General features: G+C 44.4%; 1 protein-coding gene across 1 annotated transcript; it reads right to left on the bottom strand.

Moving 5' to 3' along the window:
* Positions 1 to 7,317: 7,317 nt before the first annotated feature.
* LOC118731229 (zinc finger protein 709-like) lies at positions 7,318 to 20,516 on the bottom strand. Its single transcript, XM_036459643.2, is given in 5 exon segments — positions 7,318 to 7,903; positions 7,906 to 9,560; positions 10,182 to 10,242; positions 10,447 to 10,573; positions 20,440 to 20,516. Coding segments are annotated over 5 exon segments (2,001 nt in total). The 5' UTR covers positions 20,443 to 20,516; the 3' UTR covers positions 7,318 to 7,748.
* Between the last annotated feature and the right edge of the window lie 1,070 nt (positions 20,517 to 21,586).

Here is a 21,586-nt window from a genome sequence, read left to right as displayed (position 1 = left end):
ACAAATTTCATACACAAAGCCTCTAGTTATAATAAAATTTAATTAGTGTTTATACTAATTACATCATCTGTCACTAAAAACTACCTGGGTGGTGCGCTGAGAGTGAACCTTAGATTCTTAAGAAAGAAATGTCTGGAAACATTTTACATGGAGAGAACCACCTTGGGCCTGAAACTAGGTCCTGAGGCAAGAAACTTGTTCACCTGCTCACAGCATCAGGGACATTTTAATCTTTCCATCAACGCCCCTTATAACAGACTATAATTCCAGCAGCAAAAAATAAGAAAATAAATAAATAAATAAATTCTAGCAGCAAAAAAATCACAGCAGAGGTGATCTGAACACTGCCATGTAACAACAAAATTCAATTATAAAGTTGTGATTGGTGATTAAAATCTATGAATAAAATCTAAGCCTTAATATTTTTAAGCATTGGAATACTTCATATAGTCACAGCAGAAGACACAGGTTTTTTTTCAAGTTCACATGGGAATCTTCACCAAGACTGAACATATCCTGGCATATTAAATACACTTTATTTTTTTCACGATGCAATAGCAGAAAGCCTGTATTCCATGCTAGCATGGGATTAAATACACTTTAAACACATTTGAAAGAACAGAAGTTATAAGTGCTCACACCAGGCATTAATCTAGATAGCAATAGCAAAAGAGTGGAAAACATTCCTGTATGTGAATATTCAACAATGCACTTCTAAATAATACATTGTGTAAATGACATTTTACAGGAAATATGAAACATGCTCAAAAATTATTCAAAAGTTGAAAATGTTTACATGGATTCCAAAGAGTGGATGGATGGTACTCAGATATCATGTAATCTGTTAGTACTTCCCTAATCCCTTTGTCATCAATACTTGCAGCTACTTTCTTTCTTTATCCCTTCTAACCTCTTATCCTCTATCCTTCCTTCTTTTAGTGAGGATTACACAGGAATCAAAGAAAACATCTCAAGAGAAATTTTTTAAAAATTATTTGACTTAAGTAAAATAAAATTATAACTTCTCAAATATTGTGAGAGGTAGCAAATGGAATGCCTAGAGGAAAATTTATGCCATTGGACAAATATACTAGAAAAAAGAAAAAGAAAAGACCAAATTATGTAGGCATTTATTTTAGACAAAGTTCATTAAACTCAAAACTAGCCACCTAGCCAGTGTCACTCAGTTGGTAGAGTTTTGTCCCATGCACCAAGAGGTTGTCAGTTTGATTCCCTACCAAGTCACATTGCCCAGGTTGTGGGCTCAATTCCCCAGTGGGGGCTGAGTTGGAGACAGCCAATCCATGTTTCTCATCGATGTTTCTCTTTCTCTTTCTCCCACTTTTTCTTTCTCTAAAAAGTCAATAAAACATAATTTTTGAAAAGCATAAGCAGAATTGAATAATAAAAATTGGAAATCAATATAATTGTGGGAAATAAAGAGAAATTTTAAAAAGCTGTTTTTGGACAAGATTAATAAAATTTATAAACATTTAGTAAGCAGTATAACTAAGAAAAGAGGAGAAAGGAATTACATCATAGGCTCAGTGGGTAACTCTATTGTAAGATCTATAGTTAAGGAGTCTCTGAGGATACTCTAGGTGCCTGCTGTATGCTAATATATCTCATTCTAATATAAATTGCATTGTTGTTTTAATTTTATATTTGTTAAACCTCATCTGATTTTTACAGAGAGGAGTAGAGAGTTAGAAACAGAGTTAGAAACATCTATGAGAGGGAAACACAGATCACCTGCTGCTGCATGCCCCCTACTGGGGATTAAATACACAACCAACATACATGCTCTTTACCAGAACTGAACCTAGAACCCTTTAGTCTGCCGATTGATGCTCTATCCACTGAGCAAACCCAGTTAGACCCCATTGATTATTTTAGAGAAAATGGAAGGAAGGGAGAGAGAGAGAGAGAGTGAGAGAGAGAGAGAGAGAGAGAGAGATCAACTGACTGCCTCCTGCACACTCCCTACTGGGTATGTGCCTGCAACCAAGGTACATGCCCTTGACCGGAATCAAACCTGGGACCCTTGAGTCCACAGGCCAACACTCTATCCACTGAGCCAAACCAGATAGGGCTCTTTTTTTTTCTTTTTTTTTTCCCCTTGATTCTTTTACAGAGAGGAAGGGAGAGGAATGGAGAGTTAGAAACATCAATGTGAAACATCCATCATCTGCCTCCTGCACACCTCCTACTGGGAATGTGCCCACAACCAAGCTACATGCCCTTGACCAAAATCAAACCTGGGACCCTTCAGTCTGCAGGTCGACACTCTATCCACTGAGCCAAACCAGTTAGGGCTAACTTTAGATTCTTATGAAGGAAATGTCTGGGAGCATTTAACATGGAGAGAAATATAGCTGCTGCCTCATTGTCTTGGCCCTGATAATAGGTCCAGAGTCAAGAAACTTGTTTATCTGCTCACAGCATAGGGCATATCATAACCTTTCAATAAACACATGATGAACAGTATTTGGTGGGGGAAAGTGTCAACTTACAGAAGTGAGGTAAATTTCTTTCACTAGGTCAAGACAGAAAATGAGTGATGAGAGTGCAGGTCATTCCAAACTTCCTTGAACTAAAATAAAATAATAATAATCTGTTTTTATTGATTTCAGAGGAAGGGAAAGGGGGAATGGGCTAGAAACATCAATGATAAGAATCATTGATCAGCTCCCTCTTCCACACCTCCTACTGGGGACCGAGCCTGCAACCCAGGAATTTGCCCTGACCAGGAATCAAACCTTGACTTCCTGGCTCATGGGTCTATATTCAACCACTGAGCCATACTGAACTTGAACTTTTGAAAGAGCATTTGTATCAGAGCTTCTGGGCCAGAGAAGATGTCACCTCAATTACTCCTTGGATGATTGCCTTTACATATCCACACCTCTGAGGTGTTTCCACTGGGGAAATCACAGTAGATTCACAATAGAGACCACTCTACGCAAAGAGTAAACTCGCAATGAGCTAGCACAAAGCCGATTAATGTAACTTTTTCCAATTTGGAGGACTCCATGGCGTAACGGGATATACAATGTGTCAGGGTGTACAGCAGCAATATAAAATGGCAAATACATTAAGATAGTGAATATTTAAAGCTAAGTGAAAATCCTTTAAAATGGACTAAATACAGAATGACACCACAACTATCTGGCCAAAATTAATAGGAATTCTCAAGTTCCACAAAATAATGTCCAAAACTCATGACCATGTTATATACACATCCTAACAATTGTATAAGTAAAGATAAACCATGTCTAAATCTTTATCTCTATGGGGAATCTTTGCAAGTTAATGAAAGCAGGACATTCTGCAGTGTGGCCCTGTACTTATTTCCATAGTCAAGCAGTTCTTGAAACAGTGTGTAAGATGTATTACATGGTCTAAATCCAAATGAACAATAATGAAATCCCTACTGGCTGAAGCTCCTGCACTTCCTCTCTCTCTCTCTCTCTCTCTCTCTCTCTCTCTCTCTCTCTCTCTCTCTCTCTCTCTCCTCTCTTCTCAAAAATAAAGTCAAATATTTGAAATACAAAGAAGCAAAAAATACCCAACTAGAAAAGCAAAAAGAAAAAATAATCAAAAAATATGAAGATAGTGTAAGGAGCCTCTGGAACAACAAATTCATACCAACATCAGAATTATGGAGGATGCCAGAAGAGAGAAAGATACTGAAAACCTATTTAAAGAAATAATCACCAAAAACTTGTCCCACCTAGTGAAATAGACTTACAAGTCCAGGAAGTACACAGAACCCCACACAAAAGGAATCCAAAAAGGACCACACCAAGACACATCATAATTAAAATACCAAGAGCAAGAGACAATGAAAGAATATTAAAAGCAGCAAGAGAAAAACAGTTAATTGCCTACAAGGGAGCACCCATACGATTGTCAGCTGATTTCTCAATAGAAACTATGCAGGCCAGATGGGAGTGGCAAGAAATATTCAAAGTGATGAATAGCAAGAACCTACAACCAAGATTACTCTACCCAGCAAAGCTGTCATTCAGAATTGAAGGTCAGATAGAGAGCTTCATGGATAAGAAAAAGCTAAAAGAGCTCATCACCACCAAACCAGTATTATATGAAATGCTGAAAGGTATTCTTTAAGAAGAGGAAAAAGAAAAAGGTAAAGATAAAAATTATGAACAACGGGAGGATCCAAGATGGCTGCTCGGGTAGACACCTAACCGCAGCAGCTCACAACAATTTCAATGGAATACAACTAAAATGTAGAGTGGACATTGCCCAGACCTACAGGTGGTCGACTGACTGAAAACTCTACAATAGGAAGGTGGGAGAAAGCCAGAGAGAAAGTCAGAGGAGCTGAAAAAAGAGCCTAAGGTACGGAGACATGCTGCGCGCTCACACGTACCCGCGCACCAAGAGGTCGCAGCCGGAGAGGAGGAGAGGGCTTGATGCTGCCTGGCGTTCCCTAGCAGGAAGGAAATAAAACCCCCAGCCTGGGCTGAACCCCCGAACCGGCAGCGCTGAGCCCCATTATGGGCCAGATTCTGGGGACCCAGGCTCCGGCAGGGGGAGACGGGGCTGGGAGGCTGAATCCCAGGGGAAAAACGAAAGGCGGGGCCCCCGGAGTCGCGCGCTTTGTGCGCAGAGGACTGAATGTAGACTCTGATGCTGGATTACCCTAGCCGGAAGGAACAAAGCCTCCGGGCGGCGCTGAGCCTCAGAACGGAGCGCCCCAAACTCCCGGTCTGGGCCAGTCTCTGGGGACCCAGGCCCGGGCACGGGGAGACGGGGCTGTGAGGTGGAGTCCTGGGAGCGCGGTGAAAGGCCGAGCCCCCGGAGTCGCGCACACTGTGCGCAGAGGACAGTCTGTTGACTCTGATCCTGGACTCCCCTAGCGGGAGAGAGAAAGAAAGCTCCAGACTGGAGGATCGTGAAGAGGAGCAGGAGCCCCCGCTGGACACCGGCCAGCCGGGTGCCAGCAAGGAGCCGGGCGACGGGGCCCCCGGGGGTGGGGGGGTGCCCCTGAGCCCTCGACCGCTGAGCGCAGGGAACAGAGCCAAGGACTGAGGATGCTTCCTGGGCGGCGCCAACCCCGGCGACAGGCTGAAGCAGTGCAGGAGCCCTCGGAGAACAAAGGGGTGCCACAAGCCAACCTGCTGAGATTCCAGGATGGGGAGGAAGAAACCATAGAAGTTCTCAATGTGAAGAAATCAAGTGAGAGCAAATGATAGTAAAATTACTTAAGAAAGAATGCAAAGAATATCTTGAAAAATCAAAGACTAAGTCAGAACTCAACTCACCAGCCAACATTGCAACATAAATGCGTTTTTTAAAAAAAAAAGAAAAGAAAAAGAAAGAAAGAAAGAAAGAAAAAGGGACAGAATGTTGGAACAGCGGCGACCAGACCTAGAGTGGCCAGGCACAAGGCAGTGGCAGCCAGACCCGGAGCAGCAGCGGCCAGAACCAGAGCATCAACGGCCAGCACTGGAGCAGCCAGACCTGGGTCAGGGGCAGCCAGGCTTGAGGCAGAGGCGGCCAAGCCCAGGGTGGCCAGTCCAGAAACACCCAGACCCGGATTGGCCGGGCCCGAAGAAGCCGGGCCCAGAGCAGCCGGGTTGGGAGCAGCCAGGCCCAAAACAGCAGAAGCCAAGCCCAAAGCATCCAGCCCAGGTGCGGCCAGGCTCGGAGCAGCCGGGCCCGGGGCAACTGGGCCCAGAGCAGCCGGGTCTGGTGCTGCCAGGCCCGGAGCAGCGACTGCCAGGCTGGGAGCGGCCAGGCTTGGAGCAGCGGCTGCCAGGCTGGGAGCGGCCAGGCCCGGAGCAGCCGGGTCCGGTGCGGCCAGGCCCGGAGAAGCGGCTGTCAGGCTGGGAGCAGCCAGGCCCGGAACGGCTGGGCCCGGAGCAATTGGGCCCGGAGCAGCCGGGTCTGGTGCGGCCAGGCCCGGAGCAGTGGCTGCCAGGCTGGGAGCAGCCAGGCTAGGAGCAGCGGCTGCCAGGCTGGGAGCTGCCAGGCCTGGAGCAACCGGGCCTGGTGCGGCCAGGCCCGGAGCAGCGGCTGACAGGCTGGGAGCAGCCAGGCCCGGAGCGGCCGGGCCCGGAGCAACCAGGCCCAGAGCATTCGGGTCGGGTGTGGCCAGGCCTGTAGCAACAACAGTCAAGTCCAGAGCAACTAGGTCAGGAGCGGTAGTGACCAGACCCGGAGCACCGACTGCCAGGCTGGGAGCGGCCAGGCCCGGAACAGCCGGGTCTGGTGTGGCCAGGCCCGGAGCAGCGGCTGCCAGGCTGGGAGCGGCCAGGCTTGGAGCAGCAGCTGCCAGGCTGGGAGCGGCCAGGCCCGGAGCAGCCGGGTCCGGTGCGGCCAGGCCCGGAGAAGCGGCTGTCAGGCTGGGAGCAGCCAGGCCCGGAACGGCTGGGCCCGGAGCAATTGGGCCCAGAGCAGCCGAGTCGGGTGTGGCCAGGCCTGTAGCAGCAACAGCCAAGTCCAGAGCAACTGGGTCAGGAGTGGCGGTGACCAGACACGGAGCAGCTGGTTGTGGAACGAACCAGAGCAACAGAGGCCAGGCCCGGAGCAGCCTGGCCCAAAACAGCTCGCTCCTCACCTGCCCCTGCCCCACGGCTGCCTCTCAGACATGGCTGGAAACTTTTGCGGGAACTTGAGGGTCTGCTGAATCAAGTGATGAAGGCTTATATCTGGATGTGTTGAGTTAGTATAGTCCTGGGGTGTTGATCTGTGAGTGCCTTGGGTGGGGCCTGGATGAGGCTGGTTGTCCTATTAGGAAATGTCTTTTGTGTGAAGTGTATCATTGGGCATGTGGAGGTATTATTGATATGAGAAAATGCTAAGTAACAGATTTGCTATCTGAAAAGGGATTTACTATCGGGGAAAGGGAGGGAGGAAGAGACTGAACATAAACTGTGCACCAATGGATGAGGATGAGGGGGCAGAGGGTGGGGTGGGAACCTGGTGGAGGGGGGAAGAAACGAGGAACCTGTGTAATAATATGAACAATAAAGATTGATTTAAAAAAAAAAATTATGAACAACAAATACATGTCTATTAACAAGTGAATCTAAAAATCAAGTGAATAAAAAATCTGAGGAACAGAATAAACTGGTGAATATAATAGAATCAGGGGCATAGAAAGGGAGTGGACTGACAATTCTCAGGAAATAGGGGGTGTGGGAGTTGCGGGAAGAGACTGGACAAAAATATTACTCCTATTGACGAGGACAGTGGGGGTGGGTAGGTAACAGCATAGGATGGGGTGGGAACCGGTGGAGGGAAGCTATGGGGGGGGGGGGGGGGGTAAAGGAGGAACAACTGTAATAATCTGCACAATAAAGCTTTATTTAAAAAAAAAAAAAGATAGACAAATTTTTAAAAAATAGACTTCAATTCACCCATGTATCTAACAGGCTACAAGATAGAGAGAAAATATTATTAAATATTTTAAGAAAAGAGCACTACCTATCAATTTTATATACTATTTTTAAAAGATTCTCATTACTATCTGATGTGAGTATTCATTTATAAAAGCAACTAATAGAAATCTACAGTCAAATGATGAGGTATAGAAAAGGGTTCAATAAACACAATACAACATTAATGAGGATTCTTTCACATTGAAAACTTTCTGGCACATTCCATATGGATTAATTTCTATCAAGCTTTCTTATGTTACTTACATCTCAATTTCCTTTTTGGAGTGAATTTTAACCAATTCAAATCTTTCCCAAAATTTTTACATTTAAGACTTTTTATCTAGTGATTCCTCTCATGCTTTTGAAAGAAACTGAGCTAACTGAAGCCTTTTGTAAATTCTGCACATTAATATGATTTTTTTTCAGCTTCATCTTCAGATTTTGAAAGGTTGTGTGAGAAATGAAGAATTTTCCAAATTGCTTCCATATTCAGGGTTCCCCCCAGTGTGAATTCTCTCATGTTTTCGAAGATAACGAAGACAAGTAAATGCTTTACTACATTTTTCACATTCATATGGTTTCTCTCCAGTGTGATTTCTTTCATGTGTTTGAAAACTTCTATAACATTTGAAGGCATTCCCACATTGCTTACATTCATAAGGTTTGTCTCCAGAGTGAGCTTTTTCATGTGTTTGTAAGGAACGGTGATCTCTGTAGGCTTTCCCACATTCCTTACATTCAAAGGGCTTCTCTCCAGTGTGATTTCTTTCATGTTTCTGAAGATCACTGGGATACCTAAACGCTTTACTACATTTTTTACACTTATAGAGTTTATTTTCAGTGTGATTTACTTCATGTTTTCGAAGATAATGGAGACAACTAAATGCTTTACTACATTTTTTACATACATATGGTTTCTCTCCAGTGTGATTACTTTCATGTGTTTGGAAACTTTGATAACATCTATAGGATTTCCCACATTCCTTGCATTCATAAGGTTTCTCTCCAGTATGAATTCTTTCGTGTATTCGTAAGGAACTGAGATATCTATAGGCTTTCCCACATTCCTTACATTCATAGGATTTCTCTCCAGTATGTGTTCTTTTGTGGTATCGAAAAGAACTGCGATGACCAAATGTCTTGCTACATATTTCACATACAAAGGGTTTCTCTCCAGTATGATTTCTTTCATGTATTTGGACACATTGATGAGAACTGAAAGCTTTGCCACATTCCTTGCATTCATAGGGTTTCTCTCCTATATGGGTTCTCTGGTGTGTTTGCAAGGAACTGGGATCTTTGTAGGCTTTACCACGCTCCATACATTCAAAAGGTTTCTCTCCTGTGTGATTTCTCTCATGTTTCTGAAGATCACTGGGATACCTAAATGCTTTACTACATATTTTACATACATGAGGTTTCTTTCCAGTGTGATTTCTTTCATGTTTGCGAAGATATCGGAGACAACTAAATGTTTTGCCACATTGCTTACATACATATGGTTTCACTTCTCTGTGATTTCTTTCATGTCTTCGAAAACTTTGATAACATCTGAAAGTTTTCCCACATTCCTTACATTCATAGGGCTTCTCGCCAGTAAATCTCTTTTCATGTCTTTGATAATTTTCATAATACTTGAAGGTTTTTCCACACTCCTTACATTCATAGGGTTTCTCTCCAGTGTGAACTTTTTCATGACGTCGAAGAGAACTGAGGCATCTGAATGCTTTACCACACTGTTTACACTTATAGGGTTTTTCTCCAGTGTGGGATCTTTCATGTGTTTGAAGTGAAGTTGAAGAAGTAAAGGTTTTCCCACATTCCTTACATTCATAGGCTTTTTCTCCATTTTTATTCCTTTCATGTTTGTCAAAACACTGAAGATAACTGAAGGTTCTATCACACTCATCAAAATTATACAGCTTGTCTTCATAATTTTGACACTCATTTGGCTTGTTTCCAGTGTGACATATGATGTGCATATTATGGGATGACTGCTGCATGAAGACCTTCCCAAACACACTGTATTCCCATGGTTTTACTGCATGAAGAGATTTTTCCTTTGGACTGAGATTTGGAATAAGGCTGAAGTTTTCCCCACATTGACTATTCTTCTCCTCTTCACAGACTCTCTTTAATATTGGATTTCTGGAAAAATTTAGAAGCACATTACTAATTATTTTTTCATCGATTATTTTAAAATTATTACTAGAATCTTTGAATTACAATATATTTTCATGATTTATATCAAAATTTTAGGTTTTCCCCTTCTCTGAATAATTAGAAAAAATTTACTGAATGCTTCGCAAGAGTTTTATTTGCTACTATCAAAACAGTGATATTCATGTAAAGGATTTATCAATACTCTTTCCATTTAAATCACTTTGCAAGTATTGACCTTCTTTGCCATACATAAGAAAGTAATTTGGTGAAGATTTTCTAAGAAGTAATAAATGTGAAGCAGAAGTTATTTCGGTTGCTTCTTTTTTAAAAATATTTTTTATTAATTTCAGAGAGGAGGAGAGAGGGAGAGAGAGATAGAAACATCAATGATACCTGAGAATCATTGATCATCTGCCTTTTGCATGCCCCACACTGGGAATCAAACCCACAACCCCAGCATGTGCCCTTAACCGGAATCAAACCCAGGACCCTTCAGTCTAAGGGCCAATACCCTACCCACTGAGCCAAACCAGCTATAGCTGGTTGCTTCTTTTTAAATTTGGTAGCATTACAAAGATAGTGGTTTCTATTCTGAGTGTGACTCACCTTCGTTTTCCCCTTTGGTTTTTGTACTGATCTTCAATGTCATAATCTTCCCATTTCTTTCCTAAAATACAGAGCCAGAAGATTGATTCCAAACTATTAGAAACTGTAGAGAAATTATTAGATTCTATTTCAAGATATGCTGTGACCATGCCCAGTTTATTTACCAATGTCCTCCCTTCCCACATTCTATATCTGACAACAAGGCTGATGGCCAAGAAACACGTGTCTTCTAATTAATGAGGTGAAAGTAAGTTGTTATCCTTACCTATGGAGGCCAGATTCCTGAAGGTTTCCCACATCACATCTCTGTAGAGTTTCTTCTGTAGAGAATTCAATAAAGCCCACTCCTCCAGAGTGAAGTTCACAGCCACATCCTCAAAGGTCACTAAGTCCTAAAATAGCCCAAATATGTGTAAAGTAGGATGAGTCAGACCAACAGCACTGGACACCTAGACTCCATTTATAGGAAGGTTACATCTGATTCTGTTGTCTCCAAACACTTATTCTATGATTTGATCTTAAGAAACTCATTCTCTGTCCACATTTCCTGCCTCATAAATTTACCAGAATAATGAGTACATGGAAATTGTTTACATATTGTTACTGTGATCACATTACATCTCTCCTCAGTCCCCTGCCAATGGTAGGGGTCAGATAATTTTGAAAAGGACAGAATTACTGTTCAAATGAAACAAATATTATCATTTTAAGGCCATCCGTTTTTTTAGAAACATTCATCTCTTTCTTCACTGCCCACCATTTACAACAAACACTCCATGAGGCAGATGTTAGCATCTGCAATGAGGTTGCAATGAATAAAAACATAGTCAAGAACTACAAGCTTTTGCCAAAACCGGTTTGGCTCAGTGGATAGAGTGTCAGCCTGTGGATTGAAAAGTCCCAGGTTCAAATCCGGTCAAGGGCATGTACATCCCCTTTGGTTGCAGGCACATCCCCATTGGGGGGAAGGGGGGTGTGCAAAAAGCAACTGATTGATGATTCTCTCTCATTGATCTTTCTAGCTCTCTATCCCTCTCTCTTTCTCTCTGTAAAAAAAAATCAATAAAATACATTAAAAGGAGAAAAAAAAACTACAAGCTTTTTCTCTAGTCCCATCACCAAACATGAAAGTCCAGGAGGCCTGTGGAAGTCCAACTTTAACACAGTTCAGCTGGCCATTTTCTAAATTCTTCTGGAAAATGAGAAGTAACTGTATGCAGCTGGTTGAATGGAAATATTCTTGGGGAGAAGCATTGCTCTTATCTGATATAATATTAACCACAGATTCAGCCCTTCTTTTATTTTTGTCTGATTTGATGGGTTAGAGGTTTGTTTGGAACTTAGAGCTCAGAGAAAAGAAAGAAGGCATAGCAACTTACTCCACCAAACCCTACACTCATGTGCCTCAGGCTACTTCTAGGCACACAAACTGAGATAATAATAGGCCAGAAGAGTTCTTTCCAGCATAACCAAAGCAGTCTATTCGGGACCCTACTGACACAGAGCAAGGGCCAGAGCTTAGATTGCAAGGGAGTATATTCATGTCCAAATGTCCACAATCTACACTAATAAAAAAAAAGAAACATGTAAATTGACTGGCACTCTGCTACACCCAGCAGCCAATCGGAAGTAAGTATGCAAATTAACCCAACAAAAAATGGAAGTGGCCATGGAGCTGGAGTGAGCAGGAGGCTTGGGTTGCCCCTAGCATTGGAGGAAGCCAAGCTTCCCACCTGCCCTGGCCACCACTCAAGGAGTGGCTGGGAGTCTGGGGCTCCAGAAGAGGGTGGAGGAATGAGTTCCTAAAGCTGTCAGCAATCATTAAAGAATCGGAGCAGGAGCCTGATGGTTTCTGGTCTGGCATTTTAGAAACTTAGAGGTTATCATTCCCAAACTCACAGGGGAAAAAAGCTAAAAAATGTGAAATGAACTTCTCTTCTTAGATGTATTTGAGCAGTTACATCACAAAGCAACTCAGTGGTGTCAAAATTGAAAAGAAAAAGTAAACTTGGCATTCAGAAAAATGTCCCAAATATTCTATTCTTAACATGGCCTGATTAAATATATATTCTCTAATATATATATTTCAGCAAACTCTAATGCAAAGACAAAACACACACACACACACACACACACACACACACACACACACACACACACAGAACACTATAGCCTTAATCCCTAGGTATCTTCTTCAAACATAAGGTTAAATGCCTCATGGAAAGCCCTAACCAGTTTAGTTTAGTGGATAGAGCATTGGCCTGGGGGCCAAAGGGCCCCAGGTTCGATTCCGGGCAAGGGCATGTATCTTGGTTGCGGGGTTGCAGGAGGCAGCTGATTGATGTTACTCTCTCATCAATGTTTCTAACTCTCTATCCCTCTCCCCTCTTCTCTGTAAAAAAAATCAATTATATATATATATATATATATATATATATATATATATATATATATATATATATATTTAAAATAAACATGCCTCATGGAAATACCTGAAGAACATAAGAGAAAGGAACACCACTAAAGTAACAACCACTGAGATGTTCATCAAATTAATGAGATGACACACTGTAGATCCAAGATGTTCAGAGAGCACTATACATGATAAACAACAAAAGTGCACACCCAAGTGTCTCCCATTCAAACTTCTTTTCAGAAACCATGAAGAAGAGAGTGGAGTAAAATATTTAAAGTTGTGAAAGAAAAAACACCCATCACCTAAAATGCTGTGTCAGGATAAACTTACCTTTCAAAAATAAAGAATAAGGGCTTTCTTAGGCAAAGTTTTAGGAAATTTCTTACTAGTACATCTACTTTGAATAAAATGTTTAAAAATTCATCAGAAAGACTGTTAATGGTAAATGTGAAAGTTTAGGGGAAAACAAATGAAGGTAAACTATCTTTTATATTTGTTATAACATGTCATTTTGTTTACAATATTAGAAATGATGTATTTGGTACTTTCAAACTATGGATAATCAAAACAAATGACTGCAGTGTGACAACAGACAGAGAGGGGGGAATTGTGAATAATGAGGGATAGGTACTTGTGCATAGTAAAGAGGTACAGTGTGACTCAACAGAGGCAGTTGCTTCGATGTAAATGTATGCTGAAAACTCAAGGGCAACCACCAAAAAGTTTAAGAAAGTAAGTGCATTTGATAGGAGAGATGAAAAATCAGATCAAATGCTTAATTAAAGCCAAAGAATGCAGGGGGGAGGGGGAGAGAAGGTTGTAAACAATAAAACGTTGAACAAATTAAACCTAAAGTAAGCAGAATAAAAGAATAAAAAAATAGAAAAGAATTCTAAAAAAAAAAAAAAAAAAAAAATCCGTCACCAAAACCAGTTTGGCTCAGTGGATAGAGCGTCGGTCTGCAGGCTGAAAGGTCCCAGGTTCAATTCCGGTCAGGGGCATGTACGTTGGTTGTGGACACATCCCTGATAGGGGTGTGTAAGAGGCAGCTGATCGATGATTCTCTCTCATCGATGTTTCTAACTCTCTATCCCTCTTCTTTCCTCTCTGTGAAAAATCAATAAAATATATATATATTTTTTAAATCCGTGAAAAAAATAATCAGTGGAGGAAAAACAAAAACAAAAAGCTGTGTTTTGAGATGACTGACAAAATTAATAGGCACCTAGTCAACATAACTAAGGAAAGGGAGACAATAATTACAACTGAAGGGCCTGATGGGTAAGTCTAAGGAGATAAGGGAGGTGGTCAACAAAGCCTACATAGTGAAGGGGTCTTGAGGAAAAGGAAAAGGAAAAGAAAAGAAAATCATGTACACCATACTTCCTATGATTAATTATCATTATTAATTAACTGCTTTTTAATATTGATTATTTTTAACTTTCCTACATAGGAAACCACTCCAAAACGTAAGCCTTTAGGAAGTAAATGATATAAAAGTGCAGAGTATAAGAAAATTCACAAACCCCTTTCTAACTCAAAACAAACTGCCGAGGAGATTTGTAATACTTTTCATCCACTGTATTTCACACTCTGGATATTCTCAAGAATGAATTGCATAGTAAATACATTAGTGGCTTGCAATTCAGCCCATACCAGAAATTTCAAAAATTTACATAAGTTTTGATTTGTCTCCTCAGATCAATGAAAATCAGCATTCAATTGTTTTCTTCTAATCCATTAAAATAGAACTTTATTTACTTTTAAGAATAGTGTAGCTTTTTACACATCAAGTTCTCTGGGACAGGATGTAAACATGGAAAATGCACCTGAGAACTTAAAAACACTCATCTCCTGCCAAAACCGGATTGGCTCAGTGGATAAAGAGTCAGCCTGCAGACTGAAAGATCCCAGGTTCAATTCTGGTCAAGGGCATGTACCTTGGTTGAGGACACATCCCCAGTAGGGGGTGTGCAAGAGGGAGCTGATAGCTGATTCTCTCTCAGTGATGTTTCTAACTCTCTGTCCCTCTCTCTTTCTCTCTGTAAAAATCAATAAAATATATTAAAAAAAAAAAAAAAAAAAAAAAACACTCATCTCCTATGTACATGTTCTCTTGCCTGAATGGGTACAAAATTTTGTTTGGATTTGCACAATCAATCTCACCTTATTCACATCATTTCCCTCAGTCAAGTTATACTTTAAAAGCCCAGGTGGCATGGAAATGAGAACCAAAGGGCTGCAATATTCAAGGGATAAAGAAATCCAATGAAAAGAAACCGCAATATTGTAATCAAAACAAATCAACAGCCTGCTTCCTTACAGTTAAGAAAAAAGCCCACATGGAGAAAGTTGAATACAATCACACTCCTGACTGAGAGAGAACCCCTAGAGTGGGAAGGATGGGAGGGGACATCTGAGCAGCCCCAGGGATAAACATGGGGGCTCCACACGCCCTCCCCTCCTTGTAAGCATGGAAGCCTCCCTCCCCCAGGCTTCCATTCTCACCAGTGAGGAAACTCTCAACCCGATTTAATTTAAGGTCCTGAACCAAATGCACCCCCCAATTCGTCAGACCTCTGTCCAGGAGTCAGAACCCCTGAGCCTCACAGACTTTCTGAAGGTGCAAAAATTACACTCAGTGCACCTACACTGTGGATACAAAACTCAAACCTAAGATCTAAAAACGTCTATGAATAAGGAGCTATAACCTCAGCCCTGGCTGATGTGGCTCAGTGGCTGGGATTCGATTCCGGGACACACAATGGATCCAAGTTAGGCACACACTTGGGTTGCAAGTTCAGTCCCCAGCCTGGTCAGGGCGAGTGCAGGAGGCAACCAATGATGTTTCTCTCTCACATTGATCTCTAATTCTCCCTCCCTCCCTTCCTTCCTTCTCTCTCTCTCTCTCTCCTTCCCTCTTTCCCTCCCTTCCTCCCACTCTCTTTGAAAACAATGGGAAAATATCCTCGGGTGAGGATTAAAAAAGAAATTATAGCCGAAACCAGTTTGGCTCAGTGGATAGAGCGTCAGCCTGCAGACTGAAGGGCCCCGGGTTCGATTCCTGTCAAGGGCATGTACTTTGGTTGCAGGCACGTCCCCAGTGCCGGGTGTGCAAGAGGCAGCTGATCGATGTTTCTAACTCTCTATCCCTCTCTCTTCCTCTCTGTGAAAAATCAATAAAATATATTAAAAAAAGAAATTATAAACTCAAAAACCGGGATCACCCTCTTCCTTCCCGCCCTCCCCCTGTGAACCTGCACCCCAGCTTCCCAGGGCTCTGGCTTCTTTCGTTCTGCCAAGGTCGGACACCTGCGGGAGGGGTTCCCAGGAAGATTAACTGGGCCTTCAACAACTTCCCAGGCTCAAGAAAGCCTGGGTTCGAGTCACTGACACAGGACTCCAGCCCCCACTGGAGTTGCTTTGGGACCACAGAAGCCGTGTTTAAAACAGCCCCCCATAATCACATAGACACAGCCTCATGTGGAAAGGAAGAAACCTGTCAGGGTCTTGTACTAGCCAATTAGAAAACTCCTAATGTCAGTTAACTGTATTTCCAGGGAAGACATTGGTTTGTAAATAATCAAATACTCGAAGGCTGGGGAAAAAACAACACAGGAAAGGATCCAAGATGGCTGCACAGGTAAACACCTAACCACAGCCGCACACAACAGTTTCAATAAAATACAACTAAAATATAAAATGGACATTGCCAGAGCTATAGAAAGTCGACTGAGTGAAAATTCTACAACAAGAAGAAAAGAGAAAACCAGAAGGAAAATCAGAGGAGCTGTAAAAGCCTAAGGTACGGAGACACTGGTGCGCATGCGGAGAGGAAGGAGCCGGAGAGGAGGGGTGGCTGAGTGCCTGGCTGACATTCCCTAGCGGGAAGGAGACAAAAGCTCCATTCTGTGCTGAATCCCAGACCTAACAGTGCTGAACCCCAGCTCTAGGGGAGACCCTGGGGACCCAGGCTCAAACAGAGGGAGCCTGGGCTGTGAGGCAGAATCCCAGGGGAGTGGCTAAAGACAGAGCCCCCGGAGTCGCGCACATCGCGCAGAGGACGGACTGTTGACTCTGATGCTAGATTGCCCTAGTGGGAAGGAGACAAAAGCTCTGGACTGTGCTGGGCCCCAGTTCCGACTGCTCTGAAGCCCATTCTAGGCCAGACCCCGGGGACCCAGGCTCATACAGAGGGAAACTGGGCAGTAAGGCGGAACCCTGGGGGAGCGGTGAAAGGCAGAGCCCCCGGAGGCGCGCATATTGCGCTGCATAGAAAGGACGGTTGGCTGTGCCATGGGATTGCCCTGGTGGGAAAGAGACAAAAGCTCCAGACTGGGAAGAGTGCTATGAGGAGCGGGAGCCGCCGCCGGGCACCAGCAAGGAGCCGGGCAACAGGGCCCCCAGGGGGGAGGTGACACTGGGCCCTCGACCGCTGACCAACGGCCTCAGAGCCGAGGCCGGGGGCTGCTTCCTGAGCGTCACTGACCCTGGCAACAGGCTGAAGCCGCAAGGAGGCCCCAGAGAACAAAGGTGCACCGCGGGCCAGCCTGCTGAGCTTCCAGGACGGAAGAAACTGAAGAAGTTTTCAATGTGAAGAAGTCAAGTTATAGCAAAAAGATAGTAAAATTACTTAAGAAAGAATACAAAGAAGATCTTGAAAAATCAAAGATTAAGACAAAACTCAACTCATCAGCCAACATCGCAACATAAATGAGTTTAAAAAAAAAAAAAAAAAAAAAAAAGACAGAATGTTGGAGCGGTGGCAGTCAGGCCCAGAGCAGCCAGGCCCAGGGCAGTGGCAGCTGGGCCCAGAGCAGCAACAGCCAGGCCCCAAAGCAGCAGCAGCCAGACCCAGAGCAGCAGCTGCCGGGCCCAGAGCAGCCAGGTCAGGAGCAGCCAGGCCCAGAGCAGCAGCAGCCAGGCCCGGAGCAGCCAGGCCAGGAGTAGCGGCAGCCAGGCCCAGGGCGGCCAGCCCGGAGCAGCCAGACCGGGAGCAGCTGGACCAGGAGCAGCCAGGTTGGGAGCAGCCAGGTCGGAAGCAGCCAGGCCTATAGCAGCAGCAGCCAGGCCTGGAGCAGCCAGGCCCGGAGTAGCCGGGCCCAGAGCAGTCGGGCCCAGAGCAGCCAGGCTCAGAGCAGCCAGGCCAGAAGCATCTGCCCATGCCCCAGGGCTGCTTCTCAGACATGGCTGGATACTTTTGGGGGAACTTGAGGGTCTGCTGAATCAAGTGATGAAGGCTTAGATCTGGATGTGTTGAGTTGTTGTAGTGCTGGGGTGTTGATCTGTGAGTGCCTTATGTCTGGATGAGGTTGGTTGATCTATTTGGATGTGTCTTTTGTTTGAAGTGTATCCTTGGGAATGTGGAGGTATTATTGATTTGAGAAAATGCTAAGTAATTGATTTGTTACCTGAAAAATTTAAAGTTCTGAAAGTTTAAGGTCTCTAGCCAAAAAGAGGTTTCAAAGCTAACACCTTAATTTTAATGGAGAAAGGGGAAGACATGCCCTTCCCACCCAGAACAGGTAACCCAATTCCAGCCAGCAGCTATCTTTAAACAATGTGTTCATTTACATTTGAATGGCTACGCCTTTTGATAGGCCAAGGGCAAGTTTACATGTAAACAAGTTTGCTTCTCAGTTCCCAGGGCAGAAAAAACAAGGTTTAAAATTATTAAATTTTAAAATTTATTCTTAAAAATATAAAAGTTTATTAATTTTAAAAAAAAACAAGGAAATTAAAAAACCTGATGAACAATATTAACTGTTGATTATAATAGAATCAGAGAAACGGGAGGGTAGTGGACTGACAATTCTCAGGGAAAAGGGGAGTCGTGGATGTGGGAAGGGACTGAACATAGACTGTGCACCTATGGATGAGGACAATGGGGGGTGAGGAAAGGGCAGAGCATGGGGTGGGAACCTTGTGGAGGGGGGGAAATCAGGAACTTTTGTAATAATATGAACAATAAAGATTGATTAAAAAAGAAAATACTTGCCAAAACCGGTTTGGCTCAGTGGTAGAGCATCGGTCTACGGCTGAAAGGTCCCAGGTTCGATTCCGGTCAAGGGCATGTACATTGGTTGCGGGCACATCCCCGGTGGGGGGTGTGCAAGAGGCAGCTGGTCGATGTTTCTCTCTCACCAACATTTCTAGCTTTCTATCCCTCCCTCCTCCTCTCTGTAAAAAATCAATAAAAATATATTTTTTTTAAAAAGTTTTAACTTAAAAAAAAATATTCGAAGGTCTCTACTCGACAAGTCTAAATGCTGCAATTTGATTTAAAAACATCCAAAGCAAAAAAAAAAAAAAAAAAGAAAAGGAAGGAAGACAGGAAAGAAGGAAGACAGGAAGAAAGGAAGACAGGAAGTATGAAAAAGGAAGGAAGGAAGGAAGGAAGGAAGGAAGGAAGGAAGGAAGGAAGGAAGGGAGGAAGGGAGGGAGGGAGGGAGGGAGGGAGGGAGGGAGGGAGGGAGGGAGGGAGGGAGGGAAAGCCAACCACATATCTCAGAAACTTACTCTGTATGCTTAAGGGAATATAGAGGAAAAGAAGAATTCTATACAAATGGAATGTAATACTGAAATATTTCTTTTTTTTTTCTGCAAGTCACCTCTTTCTTGCCTGTTTGAAAGTATTTTTTATTGTGTTTCAAGCTCTTATTAAGTATATTTGATTCCTATGGAAAAAGACTTAATCAGTGCATCTTCTCAAGGTGACAAGACCCTGGGAGGGGCAGTGTGACAGGACAGATTACCCAGCTAAGCTTCAAAAGAGGAACCTCCAGCCACCGAACTCCCCGGGAAGGTCCTGGGGAAAGAGGGAAGGGGATTTCAAACAATCTGATTTCAAGTTCTCGGCTTTCCTCTCCAGTAAAATATCCACAGGCACAAAACAAATCCTTACAGATGTAGGGTCTGGTCCCAGAAAGAGCTAGGTTGGAGGTGCGCTCAGGGTTGTGGATTTGAGACCTTGCTCCCCAAACATGTGAGAAACTCAAGAGAAACACAGTCCTCCTGGGGACACAGAAAGGGCTGGTGTCCAGTTAAGAAACGTCCCTGCCAAAACCGGTTTGGCTCAGTGGATAGTGCCCTAAGCTTAGTTAAGTACACAATTTTACCTATATGTCCCCCAAAATTCTAGTTTAACACTTCTTAGTTGGGCTTCAGGAATCTGTATTTTAACAACTCCACTAGGTGATTGTCATCATGAGAGAAGTTTGGGAAACACTGCCCTAAAGTAAGGTGACCAGACGGCCCTATTTGTAGCAAATTGTCCCGCGTCAAATTGCTCAAAAGCGGGACGTCTGGTCACCATACCATAACGGCACCGGGAAGGCGCGCTCCCGTGGATGCACCAGAACAAAGCGCAGGGCCTGCTCCGGACAAAGGCGAACAAACGCTCTGCCAGAAGGAGCTGGGTGCTGGGCAGGACTAGGATCATATTATACATTCCTAGCACCTGCCCGGTTAGGAATGTATGATCAGATCACGCCATTAGGTTACTCTCTGTTAGAGATTATTACATCGCCCTCTTTTCTCCCCACCTCTTTTCTCTCTGACCACAGCTCTTCCTGCAAGCCAACCCCGGAGACCGAGTCACAAACGCCCCCTGAAGACCCCCCCGCTCCGGGGTCCCGCACCCTCTGGCTGAGGTCCGGCGCCGGGCCGGGAACGGACACCCGCGTTGTGCACCGGAGGGGACCAGGTCCCAGCATCGCCCCGATGAGCTGGGGGTCCCCAGACGCCGAGGGGATGGGGGAGTGAGGCCAGTCCCGCCGCAGCCGGCTTCAGCCGGCTCAAGGCAGCCCTTCCTCGGGTCTCTGCACCCCGCCGCACACTCACCATGTCTGGGTTCCCTGGGTCTCCCCGAGTCCTTCCTGGGGGCTCCCCAGACCAGTGCGATCACAGCGCAGGACACAAAGGAAGGTGACGGGCAGGCCCCGCGGGACCCCAGCCCTTCTGCAGCCTGAAGGATGGGCTGGGCGCGTTGCCCCGCCCACTTGCCCCAGCGCGCTCTTGATTGGACAGATCCCGAGGCTGAGTGACAGCCGGCAGGAGCACCCTGGCTCTGCACACACAGCCTGCGTTGGTGAATGCGAAGCTAACCCAGCTGGGGACTTTGTGTTTTGTTTGTTTGTTTTAAATATATTTTATTGATTTTTTTTACAGAGGGGAAGAGAGAGGGATAGAGAGCTAGAAACATCGATGTTTGAGAGAATCATCCATCAGCTGCCTCCTGCACACCTCCTACTGGGGATGTGCCGGCAACCCAGGTACAAGCCCTTGACGGAATCTAACCCGGGACCTTTCAGTCCGCAGGCTGACGCTCTATCCACTGAGCCAAACCGGTTTGGCTGAGAACTTTGCCATCAACCCTAAGTTTTCTAATCCCCAGGCCGCCCATGTAGTGTCCCCCAGCTCTTTGTGAGGGCGAAGGCCCAGCTGTGCACGGGGAATCGTGATTCCTTTTCCAGACCGAGCCAGGACCTGCAGACAGGAAGGCGGCCCAGGCCGGGCCACAGTGGAGCCGGAGGGTCCCATGTCCTGTAATGGTCAAGGGCTTGGCGGTAAGGCTGTGTGTGAGTCCACTCAGAGAACTGTGGCCCTGTTTAGAAACGCAGACACTAAAATCTGATTTCACCGTCTATTACAGAGTCTGGCTGCATTTTAGTCTTTGATCCTGGCAAGAACCTTCCACCCATCTCTTCCCCAACCCCACTCATTCTGTCCCTAAGAGAAAGAACCCCAGAGCACGTGGCTCTGGTGGGAAGTTAAGACCCCCAAGCATCAGTCTGGGGGCAACGACTCTTCTCAGTGGAACCTCAGGGTGAGGTGTGTTCATTACATTCTCAGGTGTACATTTCACACTGGAAAAAAAAAATTAATTTAGATCGCCCGTGTCCCTAGAAAACTTTAAAATGCAGAAAAGTATAATACCCTCTAAGCCAACTGATTTCTATTTTTAATAATATAGGAAAATAATAAATCA

The sequence above is a fragment of the Pipistrellus kuhlii genome, unplaced genomic scaffold (assembly GCF_014108245.1).
Source record: "Pipistrellus kuhlii isolate mPipKuh1 unplaced genomic scaffold, mPipKuh1.p scaffold_m20_p_30, whole genome shotgun sequence".
NCBI classification, from domain to species: Eukaryota; Metazoa; Chordata; class Mammalia; order Chiroptera; family Vespertilionidae; genus Pipistrellus; species Pipistrellus kuhlii.
Note: the sequence above shows the minus strand (reverse complement) of the source record. Positions and strands in the feature narration are given on the sequence as shown.